Below are 18,499 nucleotides of genomic sequence, written 5' to 3' on the forward strand. Positions count from 1 at the left end.
GTCTTAAGTTGCGGATTTCTTAATTTCAAATACATTTTAACAACTGTGCATTTGTTCTCGCCAACCCTTACAATGACTGTTTCAACATTATGTTTTACATCTTTTTGTTTTGTGTATTCCTTAACTCCTTATTACAGACATAGATGATTTTACTAGTTTTGTCTTTTGGCCTTCCTACTAGCTTTGTAGGTAGCTGATTTACTACCTTTACTATATATTTGCCTTTACCAATGAGATTTTTCCTTTGTAGTTTTCATGTTTCTAGTTGTGGCCTTTTCTTTTTCTCTAAGAGAAGTCTTTGTGACATTTCTTGTAAAGATGATTTGGTGGTGTTGAACTCTTCTAGCTTTTGCTTGTCTGCAAAACTTTTCGTCTCTTCATCAAATCTGAATGAAAGCCTTCCCAGGTAGAGTATTCCTGGTGCTAGGTTTTCCCCTTTCAACACTTTAAGTATATCGTGCCACTCCCTTCTGGCCTGCAGAGTTTGTGCTGAAAAGTCAGTTGATAAACTTATGGGAGTTCCTTTTTATATAACTTGTTGATTTTTACCTTGCTGCTTTTAATATTCTCTCTTTATCTTTAATTTTTGCCATTTTAATTATGATGTGTCTTGGTGTGTTCCTCTTTGGGTTGATCCTGTATGGGATGCCCTGTGCTTCCTGGACCTGTATGTTTGCTTCCTATTCCAGGTTAGGGAACTTTTCAGCTGTTATGTCTGCCAATATGTTCTCTGCCCCTTTCTATTTCTCTTCTCCTTCTGGGACCTCTGTGATGCAAATATTAGTATGCCTGATGTTGAAGTGGAGCTCTCTTAAACTGTTCTCATTTCTTTTTATTTGTTTTTCTTTTTTCTGTTCAGCTTCAGTGATATCCACTATTCTGTCTTCCAGTTCACTGATCTGTTCCCTTGTATCATTTAATCTACTGTTGATTCCTTCTAGTGTATTTTTCATTACAGTTATTGTGTTCTTCATCTCTTTTTGGTTCTCCTTTATATCTTCTAACTCTTTGTTATGAACTTCTAACTTCTCACTCATCCATTCTTCTTCCACGTTCTTTGATAGTCTTATGATCATTACCCTGAACTCTTTCTTGGGTAGATTGCCTATCTCCACTTCACTTAGCCTTCTTCCAGGGTTTTATCTTGTTTCTTCATTTGGAACATGTTCCTCTGTTGCCTCATTTTGCCTAATTTGCTGTTATTATTTCTATGTATCTGGTAGACTGGTTACATTTGACCTTGGAGAAGTGGCTCTTTGTAGGAGATGTCCTATCAGCACATTCCCCTCTGGTCATCAGAGCTATATGCTATAAGCATGCCCCCTATGTGGACTGCATGGCACCTTCTCTCATGGAGGGCTGTCTAATGGGGGTGGTCTGGTTGGCATGGCTGGCCCCTCGTCCAGTTGGTTGCTGGACCCTGCTATGTGCACAGGCTGCCAGCTGCTGTTTGGCAGGGCTGGGTCACAAGGTCACTGGGTGCAGAACCCCAGGGGGTCCCAGGGCTAGTGCTGGCTCACTGATGAGCAGAGCCAGATTCTGGGGTGGGAGGTTGTGGGGCCTAGGCATCAGAACTGGTGTCAGACTGCTGTTGGGTGGGACTGGTTCCTGACATAGCTGGTGTGGAACCCAGGGTGTCCAGAAGCTTGTGTCAGCCCCCTGGTTAGTGGGGCCAGATCCTGGAGTGACTGGCTGAGGGGTGTCTCAGAGCTGGTGTTGTCCTGCTGGTGGGTGTGGCTGGCTTGTCCTGAGGCTAGAGGTGGCTCACTGGTGGGCAGGGCCTAAACCCATAGCATTTGGGGGCCAGTGCCTGCTCACTGGTGTGTGGAGCTGGGTTCCAGGGTCTCTGGCTGTAGGGCCATGGGGGTTCTAGTGCCTGGGCACCGGTGTATGGGGCCAGGTCCTGGGCCCTCTGGTGGACAGGGATGTGTCCAGGGGTGGCTGTGGGCTCAGAGGTTCTTAAGGTAACCTGCCTTCTGATGGGTGGGGCTGCAAGTAACATGCTCAGCTACTTACTTGGCTTGACGTATCCCAGTACTGGTGCCTGTAGTCTGGTGGGTGAGGGTGGGGTGGGGTGGCAGACGGGGTCCCAAGGCTAGTAAGCTAGAAGGAGAATTCCAGATGGACATTTGCCAACATCCAGCATCACTCGACAGCATCAGAATTCTAGATGGACACTTCTACATGGTAGAAGGAGCTCCCCAAGATGGCTGCCACCAGTGTCTGTTTCCCTGGGGCGAACTCCAGTTGTCTCCTGCCTCTACTTGAGACTTGCCAACATTAGCAGATGAATCTGATCCAGGCTCCCTTCAAATTACTGCCTCTGTCCTGGGTCCCAGAGTGTGAGAAGTTTTCTGTGCACTCTTTAAGAATGGAGTTTCTATTTCCCACAGCCTCTGGGTCTCCCAAAAGTAAGTCCACCGGCCTTCAAAGCCAAGTGTTCTGAGGGCTCGTTTTCCCCGTGTAAAACCCCCAGGCTGGGGAGCCTAATGTGTGGGGCTCAGATCCTTCACTCCTAGGGGAGAACCTCTGCAATTGTAATTATTCTTCTGTTTGTGGGTTGCCCACCTAGTGGTATGGCTCTTGACTATACCACAATACTGCCCCTCCTACCCATCTCCTGTGGTTCCTTCTTTGGATCTTTAGTTGTAGAAGATCTTTTCTGGTAGATCCTATCACTCTCATCAGTAGTTGTTCTGTTAATAGTTGTAAAGTTGGTGTGCCCATGAAAGGAGGTGAGCTCAAGGTTTTTGTACTCCACCGTCTTGGCCGTGATTGTCTCTTGAGGGTCTAATAAAATGATGGAAGTTTAAACACTTAAAAAAACTATATATGTGTGTATATATATATATAAATATATATATTCATACATATATATATGTGTGTATATCTATATATCTGCATATCTATACCTATCTATCGATTGATACAGAGCAGGGCCCTGTGGGGCTCTTGGGCACAAAGCCTTTCTGAGTCCCCATTTCTTTGATTACAGGAAATAGCCTTCATTCAGCCTCCATGACTTTCCCTGAGTTCCAGTGGGCAGATTCAAGCAGTTGTTAATTAGGGAAGGGAGGGGATGCGAGACAAGAGAGAAACAGTCAAGAGACACAATAGTGCAGCCTTGGGGCAAGGTCCTGGTTCCCCATCAATGGATACACACAACCATACCTTTGAGCTGTTTTGCAGATACTGAAATCCCCTCCAGGTGGGAAGTGCTAACAAGTAATGATGGTATGCTTCCCACAAGCATGTAGACCCCAGACCAGTTGGAACCTGAAGGTTGATGATGCTGACTCCTACTTAGCTCACTGCCAACCAACCAATCAGAAGAATGTCCACAAGCTGATCACACCCCATTACTGTAAAACTTCTCACTACCCTCTCCAAGTTGGGACACACGGTTTTGAGGGCATTAGCCTGCTGTGGCCCCCTTTGCCTGGCAAAGCAATAAAGCTATTCTTTTCTACTTCACCCAAAACTCTGTCTCCAAGATTTAACTTGGTGTCGGGGTACAGAGGCCGGATTTGGCTTCAGTTTTGGTGCGCAGCGTGGGACTGACTTAGGGACAGTCCCAGGTCGGGGTGGGGGGTCCCTTGGCTTGATCGGATGCTCCGAGGTTTTCTCCATGCCAGCCTCTTTCAAGAGAGCGGAAGGTTGGAGAGTTCCTTTAGAGGCCAGATCGCCTGGGACTCTTGCCTGGAAAGGCCAAGCCCCAGTTTATCCTGTCTGCCATCCTGGCAGCTGGACCTCCAAGGCGGGAGTAGGGCAGAAGAGGGACCACCCTAGCAGCTGCCAAGGCCATCTCTGCCTTGAGGACATTCCTCTCTTCCTCCCCTCTCACTGCCCTGGACTTCCTACTCCAAGGAATTGTTTTGGGGAAGCAGAAAAGTAGCGTTTGGGATGTTACGACACCTCTGCCAGTGTTTTGGTAAGCCCCCTCAGCTTGCATGCTGAGGCCACTTGGTTTGGTCTGTTTGGCGAACCTCTGGTTCCCGTTTGGGGATTTTTCCATTAGGAAGATCCAAGGCCACCAGGTTAGTGGGAGTTGGAAGCCAGTTTGAGCCTTGGGCTGTTTGTTTCTTTTTGTGTGTGTGTGGCTTCTGTTTGGCTGGCGAGGATTCTGGTTTTGCTTTCCATTTTGTGTGTGAGGCTGTTTAATTCGACTCAACATGGGAAGCGCTTCTTCTTGTATTCCATCTGATAGCCCCCCGGGAAAATTTTGGCAGATTGGTCGACCTATAACTATGAATCTATGACTAAAAAGAATAAGGTTCTATTGTAATTCTGTTTGGCCAAAGTATATTCTTAAAAGTGAGGAGAGGTGGCCTTTGCATGGTGGCCTAAATTATTATACTATTCTTCAGGTAGAATTGTTTTGTCACAGGAATGGAAAGGCTGGGAATTCTCTCCACTCCATCTGGGCTAGCCACTCTGGGCTCCCTGAGAGCCAACTCTGGGTTTGTTCTCTTTCAAGAACTGACCCAATCTATTTGCAAGCCTTTCTCTGGGAATGGAAGTAGAATTTTTAAACTATACCTCCTCTGATATTCTGTCTGTGTGGCCGTAGTTTATCTGTTGTTTGTGTTTCTGTGGATATTGTTTTGGGGTAAGCCACTCAGGCTTGCACAGGATGGGGAAATTCTACCCAATCATTGTAAGCCATTTTGAGTTCTCAGTCTGGGAGTGGAAATGGAATCTTTGGGCTACACCTTGTCTGATCTTTTGTTTGTGGGACCGTGTTTGTTGTTTGTATGTATGTGTGTCAGTACTTATATTGACTGGTCGAGATGTCTTTGCTAAATAACAGGGATCACATGAGACAATACCAGGGAATCCTTCCCTGTTGTGTCAGGCTTTGCCTGTGGCGGAATGCTGGTTGGGATTTTCCCTTTGGGACAAGCCTTGTTATGGGTAACCAGAGTTCTGTTCCATCTTGTAACCGCCCCTCGCCCCCCAGGGTATTGTTACAAAACTGCAAGAGACCACTGTGCCCGGACCCTCAGGAATACTTATCTTATCTAGACTATCTCTAGAAAAAAAAAAAAAAAGGTGGGGGGCAGAGGGGGGAAGCCTTTATAAAATCAAGCGGAAAAACTGAGATTTCTGGTTGTCTTTATGTAAAAGTTAACTTGTAAATGAGCTCTATTTAATTCACTTAAAATTAAGCACTTACAAATTCAATCTAAATGTGTAGAAAATGGCCAAGATAAATTTTGGGACCACATGATCTGGGGATTATTCAGTACTGAACTGATATTTGCTATTGAAGTTCGCTTAAGCTTGTTGGTTTGATTAATATAGACATTTCTTTAGAGTTATCAATGTTAAGTAATGCAAGTGAGATAAGAGCTTTTGGGTAAAACTCTTTAGGAATAATTGTTTTAGGAATGTGTACTTAAGAATAATCTTTTCAGCTGCTTGGTAGCTTAAAAATATAGAGTTAAGTTAAATGATGGAAGTTTATTGAATAGGTAGGTCATTTCCAAATAAAATATTAAGATACTGAAACATTAATTAGTGAATGTTGGCTTCCCTTGGCAGAGAGGAGACTAAAGGTATTTAGGAATCTAAAGGTATTTGGTGCCACCCTGGGATATTCTCTATAAGAAAGCACATGTTTTTAGAATTGTGCATGGTCAGGATTTTCTAAGATTGGATTATTAAATCTAGTTAGGTAGATGGATTTTGTTGGGAGTGGGCTAGAGCAAGACCAGATTCAGATTCGGTTTCTCCCTTCAAAGTTTTCTTAGAATACTGCTTTTGATGACAGCTCGTGAGTTTCTTTGCCTTTAAGCATCTATATTTGCTTTTGAAGTCTCTTCACTTTGGTTAAATGAAATAAGTATTGTGTGACAGATTCTCAAAGTTCTTTCAACTTCCAACTAACGTTAAGATGCTTTAGAAGGCCGAGGCATCTCAGAGAGAAATATTTAATTAGTATGTTAAATTACATGGCATTCCTAAAAATCTAGTATGTCCTTGTAAAATGTTATCAGTCGTAATTCTAGTTATTTAAAAATGTTGCACGTTACAGCAATAACTAAAGTTTCTTTTTGTCAGTCCCATTGTGATCAAATGTTTAGCCATGACTTTTTAAGTCTATGATTTGTAGACAGTTATTATTTTGTATTTTGATAAATCTCAGGTTGTACTGGGAAACTGGGTAAGAAATTAAAAAAAAAATCCTAAGGGAAAACTTGATGGTTTCATAAAAAGTTAACAAGAGGATTGGTTACTAAATGAACTGGTGAATATGGTTATAATTTTTATGGGTTTTGTCTGAAATGTTACTGGCTTTGATCTGTGTTTTCCAGATATAGGAAAAAAACTTCCCCTCAAGTTGGTTATGATTTGCAACAATTTGGTAAATTACACCTCTGTGAGTAAAATTGAGATATTTTTCTTTTCCCTCTGCCTGTTCCCTTCAAAAATTGGAGACTCTTGGGTTCTGAGCAGCCTTATCAGGCGAATGAGAAAAACTGTCTCCTGGCATGTGCAGAAATCTTGATATTTTGGGGACCTCTAAAAGAGAGAAATCCACCTAGGCAAAATCTGATGGCAGGCCTTTGATATGGCTTTCTTGGCCTTGAGAGGCCTTTTGGAAATTTAGTCTGAGACTTCTTCTGAGGAATTACACCAGAGTCAATGTGGAAGAACCTATGTGGTCAATGGACCAATCTTATTTTAGAAACAAATTAGTCTTGGCTATACTTGATGAACATGGGGGCAATTTTAGAAAAAAATTATGTTTCACTGAATATTAAATTCTAGTTTTGTTGATTAATGTCTGTGCTTACCAAGACTTACTTCCCAGATAGTTCCTTGTGGTTATGTTATATTGTTCCAAAATTTAATTAAATTGTCAGAACACTCTAAGTTTGTTTCTGAAGCCTAACTTTGTAATCAGTCTTTGGATAAAGATCAGATGCTCCATGATCTACAACCAGGAGATTAACACCAGGTTATGTTCATTCAAATTTAAAGGGTCACTTATGTTGGGGACAATTAAACCCATACTAGGGATAACCAGACTAGTAACACTAGGAAACTGGGCTGGGTGCCTTATGGATAATGCCAATATATAATATCCCTTAAAGATAAGGATTGGTACAGAACAGACTAAGTCAGAAGACCTGGGATATACTGGGCTGCACCTAATGGAAGTTCTTAACTTATATTCTGAATTATGACCTTACTAATCTGCTAGCTATATTGTTTTTTATATTGCCTGTTTTGCAAAATTGTTGTTTCTTGCATTACCGAATGTGTGACTGAGCCTCTGATAAAATGATGATGTATAGTTCCATATGAGATCAATGATTGTAATAGTGTAACTAGATATGGGAAGAAGCAACAAGAGGGAATAGTTTCCTGGACCATAAGAGACTAGGAAGACAGGTGGCCCAGAGACTTTTGGTTACTAGTAAGGCCTAGTCCAGTAAGTAATAGCACATTGAGTGGCCTATCAGCAAAATCTTTGCCAGACCTGGGAATGAGCATTCCTAGCACCGTGGGACAAAATGGTCATGAAATGCCCCCCAAACCATGGTCAAGTTTATGATCCTGAAGGGGCTCTGCCAACTGCAAATTGCCATCTGCCTCTGCAAGGATTAGGCCAATGGCCACTGTGGCCACTGACCTTCAACACCCCCTGAAAGGAATTCAGGGTGGAGATCAGGAATGAGTCACTCTGCTCTGAGAAAAACTGGCAGAGCAGGGCTTTAGATAGTTAGATATTTTCAGAAGATTTTATGAGCCCAAATTCTTGCATCTTCTCATATCTAGAAAAGCACTGAAATCATTAACGGTGACATCTGCTTTGGCCATTAAGAAGAGAAATGCAATTGGAAGTCAAAATGGAGGAGCTGTTGGTTCAGACATATGGACGTGATTTCAGACATGTTCCTGTATTGCTGAGAGCTCGAATTTTCTGAGCTGTGTCAGACCTAGGGGATGGCACCAGCCAATCTCAAAACAGTGTCCACTGGTAACTGCAACCTTATAGTTTCAAGGTATCCCCTTGTAACTATTAAACTTTTTAGACAATAAAATTGCTTTAGATCAGATATTAACAACAAAAGAGGAGACATATTTAATGGCCAATGGCTCCTGTTATATATATCTGAATACCATATCAGAAGTTAAAACCTAGTTAGATAAAATTAGACAACTGGCTACCTGGCTACAAGTCTCCCTTAAAGAGCCAGGTCCAGACTGGGTTTCAGGCTTAAATTCCCAGGGGATTGAGACCTTAATCATACTAAACTCAGATCCAGGACTTGGAACTCAGTAATATTTCCAACTCGGTGTCCCAAATTGAGGCAGGACTATGCCCCATTTCAGCTGGAAGTAGCCAGAGCAGTTGTCACCCTATTCCCTAAAAGATTCAGGGAAAGTTAAAAAAGGGAGATTAAAACCAAGTCCCCTGAAACCAAGTTCCTCTGCTGAGTTTATGATTAATGTCTTTATCCGAAACAGTTATTCCCTTCCTTGTCCAACATCTGTTCTCAAGATTGAGGAATATCAAAGAAAAGGGGGGATTGATACTGAGCAGGGCCCTGTGGGGCTCTTGGGTACAAAGACTTTCTGTGTCCCCCCATTTCTCTGATTGCAGAAAATAGCCTTCATTCAGCCTCCATGACCTTCTCTGAGTTCCAATGGACAGATTCAAGCAGTTGTTAATTAGGGAATGGAGGGGATGTGAGACAAGGGAGAAACAGTCAAGAGAAACAATAGTGCAGCCTTGGGGCAGGGTCCTGGTTCCCCATCAATGGATACACACAACAATATCTTGAGCTGTTTTGCAGATACTGAAACCCCTTCCAGGTGGGAAGAGTTAACAATTAATGATGGTATGCTTCCCACAAGCACGTAGACCCCAGACCAGTTGGAATCTTAAGGTTGATGATGCTGACTTCTACTTACCTCATCAACCAACCAATCAGAAGAATGTCCACAAGCTGCTCACACCCCATTACTATAAAACTTCTCACTACCCTCTCCAAGTTGGGACACATGGGTTTTGCGGGCATTAGCCCACTGTGGCCCCCTTTGCCTGGCAAAGCAATAAAGCTATTCTTTTCTACTTCACCCAAAGCTGTCTGAGATTTAACTCAGGGTCGGGGTACAGAGGCTGGATTCGGCTTCTCTATCTATCTATCTATCTATCTAAAATGCTATGCCAGTGTAAGACATTTCTCTTGTTGTTGATGCTTTGATTGTAATCAAATAAAAAAAGAGACTGTGTACAGTTGATCAGAATCTATGTGGCATTAACACCATATTCTTTGTTAAGTAGAAAAACAATAAATGTTTGATTCTGTGGAAAATTTCTGATTTAGATAATATAGGAGTTTCTTTTTGTGTCTTTTGTTTAAATTAATCCTTTATATTGATAGACTTTAGCAAAGATAATCAAACTTTCCTAACTAGGATGTACAACAGTGCTTGGATATTCAAGGTAAGTTAATAGTTATTTTTTTGTTTTAAGTTATGTAAATGAGAGTTGGCACACTGAGCAATAAATAAATGCATTGGCAAGCATGGGCTTTTTCTTCCTTTTATTTTGCAAAGTGATTTTTTTTTCTTTAATTTTAGGAAACAGATATTGATGACAGATATGGAGATTTGGATTCCAGAACAGATTCTGATATTCCCGAAATTCCACCATCCTCAGATAGAACCCCTGAGATCCTCAAGAAAGCTCTATCTGGTTTGTCTTCAAGGTATGGTTGGTTGAAGATGAATCTAATGGGTACACAAGATAAACTGTGAGGTTATCCTGGACCATGTCCAATGTAATAAATTTCACTTTTGGTGAGTTTTAGAGCTATGAGAGGAGGCTTTACACTTTTTCACCATATATGAGCACAGTATTAGAGGCTTGATGTACATCCTTTCGTTCATCCTTAAAATCTTGTTAAGTGTGAGAAAACCAAGTCTGAGAGGTTAACTGGTGAAGGTTACAGAGCTAGCAAGTTGTGGACCTGGCATTTCTGCCCTTGTCTGACAGGTTTCTGAAGCCAGTGACCCATTTACCAAATCAGGTTGCCTTTTCTGGTATTGGAACATCTAAGAAAGAAAATTCTATATTCTCTGTTCCCTGTTTTTCAAATGCCAGATGGAAATAGGTATTTTTTTCCCTTTTAACAGAGTTTAAAATCATTGTCCAAAACTCTACAACCCTTTACCATTTTATATTTGTGCTATACTTTTAAATGTTTAATAACCACCCAATTTCAGCTAATTTTATATTGCCCTTCATTGTATTCTTTGTAATATGAATTATAAAATTTATAAAAGCAAAATAAATATAATATCCAGATTAACATATGAAACCTGAAATATTGGTACAGAACACTCTTTTTTCAAGTTTTTAATACTGTTACACACAGTAAGAGGTCCATTTTACACCATGCCCCAAGAGACACACAAATGTATATTTTAACTGCTGTAAAAATGTTATAAAGCAATTCTTGCCATTGCTATGTGTGATGCTCTCTGATTTCTTTTATTTTTGATAGCTGTTCTATGTTATTGAACAAAAATACGCTGGATTACTAAATTGATTTTACTACCCATGGGTCATAAATTGGAGTTTGAAAAATACTGATTTAGTCATATCTAGTGAATATAATGTGAGCTTTTCTGATTTTTAATTTCCTAGAGGATGATCATAGTAGAATAAATTGGTTCAAAACAAAGTTTTCATATTTTTTAGCCAATAGATATATAATTTTTTGCTGTCCATTATTAAAAGCATGGTTATCATTTTAGTAGTTCTTGTTCCCAGTTGTTTTCATGACCTAGCTCACAGATGTACCTTTTTTTTAAAAATCTCACCTGGTCTTTCTCAGATCTGGATTTTTTTTCATATTGATGTTATGTAAGAATAATGCTGGATTCCTTTGTGTCACTCATAACAAGATTTTCCTTAATAATTTTTTTTTCCTGGCATAAAGCAACAATGGCAAGTAGTAGTAGCTGGTATTTATTAAGCATGTATATTTGCTAGGTGCTGCTCCAAGCACTTCATATGTGTTGACTAATTTATTCTCACAACAACCCTGTAACTGTATAAATGGAGAAACTGAAGCACAGAAATGTTTTATATCAAGGGTCGTGTAGCTAGCAAGTGATAGAGCCACATTCTGAACCTAGGCATTGTGCTCTATTTATGAAAGAATTGGTTTTAACAGCAGATAATATATGACTAGTTTCAATCTTTTCGAGAAACTTCTCTGTAAAGATTAAATAAATGTTTTAAAATCTACATTTTACACATTTTAGCCTCTTTTTAATACCCCAAATAGTCTGCCTTACAAAGATTTAGGAATTGTAGATACATAGGATTAAAAATACTAATTATATAAGGAATGTACATGGTTTGTCGAAGAAAACCCTATAATCCTCCTACCAAGACATTAATATTTAAAATACTGTGATGTTTATCTTTGAAACTTTTTTGTTTTTTACATTGTGTGCATGTGTGTGCCTGTGTGTGTAATGTAAAAATAGCACTGTACTGTTTTCTGCCTTGTTATTTTCATTTTCATTCCATGGTATTAGGAACAACATCCTGAAATATGTGTAAATATTTTAATGACTGTATGATATATTTCTTTGTAGAGCTATAGTTCAACTTACTTAACTTTAACAGCAATTGCTAGACATTTAGCCAATTTCTAAATTTTCACAAAAACAACTCTGCTTTAAATATATTTCTTTATAGCTAACTTTTATTTAGAATCAATAATTATTTTCTTAGTATAAAACTTTAAAAGTGAAATTCCTTGGTCAAAATTTATGTTCATTTTTTAAGGCTCTAATATATAATGCCAAAAAGAGCATAAGCCATTGAAATTGGAAAGAGCGTGAAAGGTCTTCAGTCACTTGGCAGTTGTCCCAGTCTGTTTCTTGACCCGTGTATGGGTCTGTGGAAATGAATATTCATTAGCCAGTGAAGTCTGGCTCTCTCCTTTAGTAAAGAGCTTCTTCAGCAATGAGTCTAACTTAGTAGTTCTCTCTGGAAGGGGCAATGCCTTGGATTTTGTACCTTCCCCCAACCAGTGAACATTTGGCAGTGTCTGGAGACATTTTAGGTTGTCACAATAAGAGATGGTGCTGCTGGGGCTTCCCTGGTAGCGCAGTGGTTGAGAGTCCGCCTGCCGATGCAGGGGACACGGGTTTGTGCCCCGGTCCGGGAAGATCCCACATGCCATGGAGCGGCTGGGCCCATGAGCCATGGCAGCTGAGCCTGTGCGTCCGGAGCCTGTGCTCCGCAACGGGAGAGGCCACAGCAGTGAGAGGCCCGTGTACAGCAAAAAAAAAAAGAGATGGTGCTGCTGGCACTTAGTAGGTAGAGGCCAGGGAAGATCCTACAGTACACAGAACAACTCTTCACAGCAAAGAATGATCTGGCTCAAATGTTACTAGTGAAGGTTGAGAAACCGTGGAAATACCCAGGCATAGTCTTGCTGGTGCTCTTGTACTCTATAATGCCATCTTCTTTGTCCCTGGGAACCTGCACACATCCCGTTAATTTCCTTCTAAGGCTGGTAGATAGACTTTCTCAAAACCCCTGCTCTTTGCTAGATGGCCCACCAAGTTCTTGTTTGTTCTTGAAGAGTGCTTCTGTGCCCTAATTCTTGGCTCAGGTGAACTGCCTTGCCAACCTAGGTCTTTCTCATTATGCTTGTACCACTAGGAAAATTTTTTTTTAAATTTTATTATTTTTGGGACTGCCCAGCGGTCCAGTGGTTAAAACTCCACGGTTCCACTGCAAGGGGCATGGGTTCGATCCCTGGTCGAGGAACTAGGATCCCACATGCTGTGTGGCATGGCCAAAAAAAAAAAAGCCAATAAATTTTTATTACTTTTTTTTTTTTTGCGGTACGCGGGCCTCTCACTGTTGTGGCCTCTCCTGTCGTGGAGCACAGGCTCCGGACATGCAGGCTCAGCGGCGAGGGCTCACGGGCCCAGCCGTTCCGCAGCATGTGGGATCTTCCCGGACCAGGGCACGAACCCGTGTCCCCTGCATCGGCAGGCGGACTCTCAACCACTGCGCCACCAGGGAAGCCCAAATTTTTATTACTTTTGAAATAAAAACCCCTTAAGAGTTGTAGTAACAGTAAGACATTGTGCATCATATAACTGATTTGAGCAATAAATGTGTAACCACTTTAGATAATCACTTTAAAGGACGCTGCTTAATTATATACTTTTTAGAAATTTCATTTCTAGCTCATATAGGTCCTGGAAACATGAGACTTGAATGGATTTCTCTACTGATTCTGAGTTCCTTTACCTAAAACAATCTGTGAGGTGATGACTTGGACTCAAAATTAAGGCTTACTCTAATGTGATCATGGTGGCATGGTAAAGGAAATCAAGAATTTTGAATTCGGAACCAGACTTTCCTCTGGATTTTAGTTACAATGGTACATATTCTTTTGCATATCAATGTTCTGTTTTGAACTCAGTGCTTCTCCTCTAAGAGATAACTTTGGGTTACTGTATCAATGGATATATATATTAAGTTTAAGTATGTGCTTTTATGTGCTTAACTTTGTGTTAGGTATTCTTGGGAGATTTGGGGAGTCATTTAAATTAAAATAAGGCAATTAAGTCTTGTTGGGGAGGGGAATTTTTCTGCCTGGAGTAACATCTGTATAATAAAAGAGAGTAGGTCTTTGTTTAAATCTCTGGTTCTCAGAAGCTACCGTTTTCTGCTGGTCAGAGCCACCCCTTTAACATTAGAGGTACACTTGGCCCTTTCAACTCCCACCAAGGTCTGATTTCTGACACTTGGGTAGTGTCCTCTTCTCTAGAAGAGGTTCTCAGTAATTCTGAGTCTGAGAATCAGTTATGAAGGAGGGCTAAGTACATTTCTGAGGTTCGTGCAAGGAAGACAGGATTATTATCAGGAGACTGGCTTATGGTCTTTTATTTACCTCTGACTAGCTGTGCGACCTAGCCCAGTTTCCTAATCCATTCATTCATCCTCAAAGAGTTCATTCTATTAAGTCAAATAGAACCTTTCAGCTGTAGCATTTTTGATTCTGCATTCATTTCAGTTCAGCCCCAAAGCTTACAGTCTCATGAAAAATGTATGAGTCTACATACTTAACTAAACAGTAGAGGGAAAGTTGGGTAAGTACAATTTGACCACCTTGTGAAAAACCTTGGAAACTATATAAAAGAGTTTGGACTTACTGTTGGCATTTTAGGTCTTGTGTGGACATGATCAAAGGGATATTTGAGAAAGAGTAGTTAGGGGTATCTAGGCTATATAGGAGAGTGATTGAAAGCAGGGAGTGTAGTCAGTATTCGGTAAATGGATGAAATCAGCTAATATTTCTGTTACAGAGAGGAGAACGAGGGCTTGTGCTTAGAATACAGTGCATATATGTTACTATACGTTGGGTCAAAATCTCTTGTGATATAATTTAAATGTTAGCATTTGAATTAATAGAAATCAGAAAATTATTTAAAAACTTTACTGTGAGTGTAATGTAAAATGAGTGTAGAATGAATAAACTCAGAGGGCAGCAGTTTTAGATTCAGAAAGCATCATGCTTCTATAGGTGTTGTTAGAACGATCTGAGGTGTTTCATACAGTGGCTGCTGACATTTCTTATGACGTAGCCACATAAAGAGTGAAAATATTTGTAAGGTACACTGGGGGTGAAGTGTGAGGCTCCTGCGGTGATGGAGGGCAGGCAGATGGGCTCCCCAGGCTCTTACTGACAGCAGAGCATCGAGGAGGTCAATTCTCAGTCTACTGGGGACCACCCAGGTGTGCCTCAGGGAAGCTGTGCTCTAAGCACCAGCAGAGGCCCAAGGAGAAGAGAATACTTTTCTATGAAAGGCTCTGTCCCCACAGGAAAGCAGGCAGCACACGCTGAGCAACAGAAAGAACTGACCTTCAGTCTGGCCTTGCCCTCAATGACGGACCTCCCCACACCTTCCTCATTTCCTTGAAATCGCGGTGCTTTCCAGTTTCAGTTCCGCATTTTCCTCTCTTTACTTTTTCTCACTGCAAGGCCGTGCTGTCTGTTCTACACCACCTTAAAATCCGTACTCTTTTTATCCACCACACGGAAGGACAGACACCCTTTGGGAGGGCTGTGCACCTGGCCCCTCCTTCCCACCTGAGTGGCCCCGGGCGGACACGTGCGCACACCTGCGTTGGCCACCTTACCTCCCAGCCTCGCGATTTATCCTGTTCACATGGAGCAAAAACTAGTTCTTTTCTTCGGCTAACAGGATTTTTACATTTCCTTTAGCTCTCAGTGAGTGAGCGAATGCTATTGGTTTGTTTGTTTGGTTTGCATTGTTGTTATTGTATAAGGTAAAGTATAGGGGATTCCTAAAATATAGTTAAGGGAAACCTGTAAGTCTGGCAACTCATTACTGTAACAACACACAGAAATTTAAGAACACGTTAATGCTAACTCTACAAATATTTCCTTTTTAGGTGGAAAAACTGGTGGATTCGTGGAATTCTTACTCTAACTATGATTTCATTGTTTTTCCTGATCATCTATATGGGATCCTTTATGCTGATGCTTCTTGTAAGTGTTTGCCCAAGTGTCTCTTGCTTTGTTTTTCAGCACTGATAGTGAAGTAAATTTGAGCATGTCATGAAAAAGAAGGTGGTTCAAGACATGACAGCAGCAAGTTTAGTTCCTTTAAGCATCTTCTGGTTCATGAAATGACCTGGACTAATCTTTTCCATTTGCAAATTGGCCATTCAGTGTGTATCAAGTATACGTGATATTCAGTAGATACACAACTTTGTGTCAGACATTGCACCAAGCATTAGGTAGAACAGAAACACACACACCACACACGACTTCAACGTATATGACTGTTAGCTAGATCCCTGACTTCAGGGGACTCATTCTAATGGCAGAGACATGTAAGTAACCATATGAATAAATGGTGTAGTAAATGAGTGGAATAAACCCCATGATAGATCTTGTTGGAAGAGCACAGCAAAAAAATGACCTCATCCAGTGTGAGAGAGAGATGAGGGAAGACTTCCAGAGGAGGTGATGCGAAAGCTGAGTCATAAAGAAGCACTGGATGGGGGAGGGCATTCCAAGTTGGGGATATCAGGGGCAGGGGTGTAGTAAGGAGAGATTGTGGTCCGTTGGGGGGTTTGTGAGTTATACATGTGGAGAGTGTCTAGGGATGAGACTAGAGAGGCAAGCAAAAGCCATTCTGGGAGTTGGATTTTGTTGTATATGGGAAGCCCAACAAGTTATGAAGTCAGACACATTTTTTCAGCTTTTTAATTCATTCATTTAACACATGCTTCAGGATGCCTGCTACATGCCAGGCAGTTCTGGGGAATGATGCAGTCATGCTGAGAAAAATGCACCTGTGTCTGCCCTCATGGAGCTTACTGCCTACATATTAAAGAAGTGATCAGATATGTAATCATAAACTGCAGTAAGCATTTGAAAACAAGAATTGGATGCTATGAGAGCAAAGGGGGGAGCCAGGAGACTTTCCAGACTTTATCCAGTGCCCAGCATCTGCACTGCGGTCTTGAAAGTTGAGTAGGATTCACTGGGGTGAAGGGGAGACCTTGGAGGAAGGATTTTTATTTTTTGCGGTTCACGGGCCTCTCACTGTTGTGGCCTCTCCCGTTGAGGAGCACAGGCTCCGGATGCGCAGGCTCAGCGGCCATGGCTCACGGGCCCAGCCCCTCCGCAGCATGTGGGATCTTCCCGGACCGGGGCACGAACCCATGTCCCCTCCATTGGCAGGCGGACTCTCAACCACTGCGCCACCAGGGAAGCCCCTGGAGGAAGGATTTTCACAGCAAAGGATTCCCTGTGTATAAAAGCCTTTATATCTAAAGAAGTATGAAACGCTTGAAGCCCAAAGTGATAGAAGTAAGAAGGAGAAATACATTCATGACAAACATCACGCATTTCCTGGGTGCTGAACATGGTTTAGCAGTGAACAGCGAGGGCCTGCTCTCGGGGATATGTACAGTGTCCCTCCTTTTTATTATTTGTCTTCATCCATCGCAATTGTATTTATGATGTTTATGTTAAGGGAACATGAATGGATATACACACGCTTGGTACTCAATTGATACTACCTTTATGTGTTTTAAGGTATTATTTACATTCACAACCCTGACTAGGTCATTTATATTTTGAGAAGTACATTTTGTACCTAGCTTGCATTTGCCTTATAATATCAGCACTCAAAAATGACGAATTCAAGAGAGTTTTATTAAAAACTTACTTCTAGCAAATGATAGTTACTATTTTAAGATGGAACTCATACTCATATTCCTTAAAATAAAAGGAGTTTTTTTCCTCCAACCTTCTATTTATAGTGCTTTAATTGTTGCAGTCACAGCTTGGAATCACGCTTTCTAAGTGATGGAGTTGCTAAAGCATATTTTGATTTAAAGGTAGATGTGAACATATAAAAGATAGAAGAGGTTCCCCCACCCCTTCCTGGAACTCCTATAATAGCTGTTTTAATTCACATTATTTAACTTATTTTTAAATAGTGCATTAGTTTTTTTCCCATTGTGAGAGTTATAAAAGTATATTGAAATTACTTTGGAAAAGAGATAATTAAAAAAAAATCACCCCAACCCTATCATCAACCACCACAACTCAATTAATACTGCCATTTGATGTATTTCCTTTCATCTTTTTTTTTCTTTTAAAAACCATGATTGTAATTATAGTGTGACTAAAATTTTGTATCCTTTTTAAACTAAATATTGAATGTTTTGTGTTGCTCCACGGTCTTTATAGCCATCAGCTTTAATACCTTCATCTACTCAATGAAATGTAGTACATCATAAGTTATTTAGAGCAGCGTGTTATTTTTAGACGTTCAGGTTATAGTCTGGTTTTTATTTATTGTGAATAACATTATCCTAAACATATTAGAATATAAAACTTTTTCATATGCAGGATTATTTTCTTCAAATAGATTCCCAGAGTGAAAATAGGCACTTTTATTTGGATAACACATAGTTCCAGCTCAACGTATCTAAATCTGAACTTCTGTTCTATTGCCAGCCATTCTGCATAACTCTATCTACTTTTCCAAGCCTTCCCTGGTGTTGTCCTGCATTTCCCTCTCTCCCTTAGCTCCCCAGTTTCCTCAAGCACCAAATCCAGTCAGTTCTACCTCCTTGATGTCTCTCATTCCTTATACTCTACCCTCTTCTGGCACTTATCAATACTCATGTGGATGGTGGTATCTTGCCTGCCTTACTGTCTCTTCTCTTGCTGCTTCTCCAGTCAGTTCTTTCTACCTCTGTTATCCCCAGACATTCACGTCTGATCACGTCCTTTCATGATCGGCACCAACTCCTTTGTGCAGCCTTTCATGCTGTTTCCTGTGGTGCTGTGACCAGACTCATCTCTCTCTACTTCTCACCCCAGCTTTGTGTTCCAGCAGCTCTGGACTACTTGTAGTTCCCTTAACATCCTCCTCCTCTCCTATG

The 18,499-nt window shown here is 41.0% G+C and overlaps 1 protein-coding gene across 13 annotated transcripts in view; it reads left to right on the forward strand.

The window, feature by feature from the left end:
* Positions 1-18,499, forward strand: part of CDS1 (CDP-diacylglycerol synthase 1) — a 69,885-nt gene that overhangs the window by 14,440 nt on the left and 36,946 nt on the right. For 7 of the 13 annotated variants that reach the window (XM_089912222.1, XM_089912223.1, XM_089912219.1 and 4 more), the window contains exons 2-3: positions 9,601-9,728; positions 15,482-15,578. In XM_089912222.1, the coding sequence (XP_089768348.1) occupies positions 9,601-9,728; positions 15,482-15,578 (225 nt within the window). Of the gene's footprint in view, positions 1-4,164; positions 13,443-15,481; positions 15,579-18,499 lie in introns of those variants that run through there. The other 6 variants (XM_089912220.1, XM_089912215.1, XM_089912214.1 and 3 more) reach the window with 2 other exon arrangements.

This window comes from Delphinapterus leucas, chromosome 5 (genome assembly GCF_059928025.1).
Source record: "Delphinapterus leucas isolate spDelLeu-1000000601 "Yukka" chromosome 5, BTC_Dleu_Yukka2, whole genome shotgun sequence".
In the NCBI taxonomy this organism is placed as follows: Eukaryota; Metazoa; Chordata; class Mammalia; order Artiodactyla; family Monodontidae; genus Delphinapterus; species Delphinapterus leucas.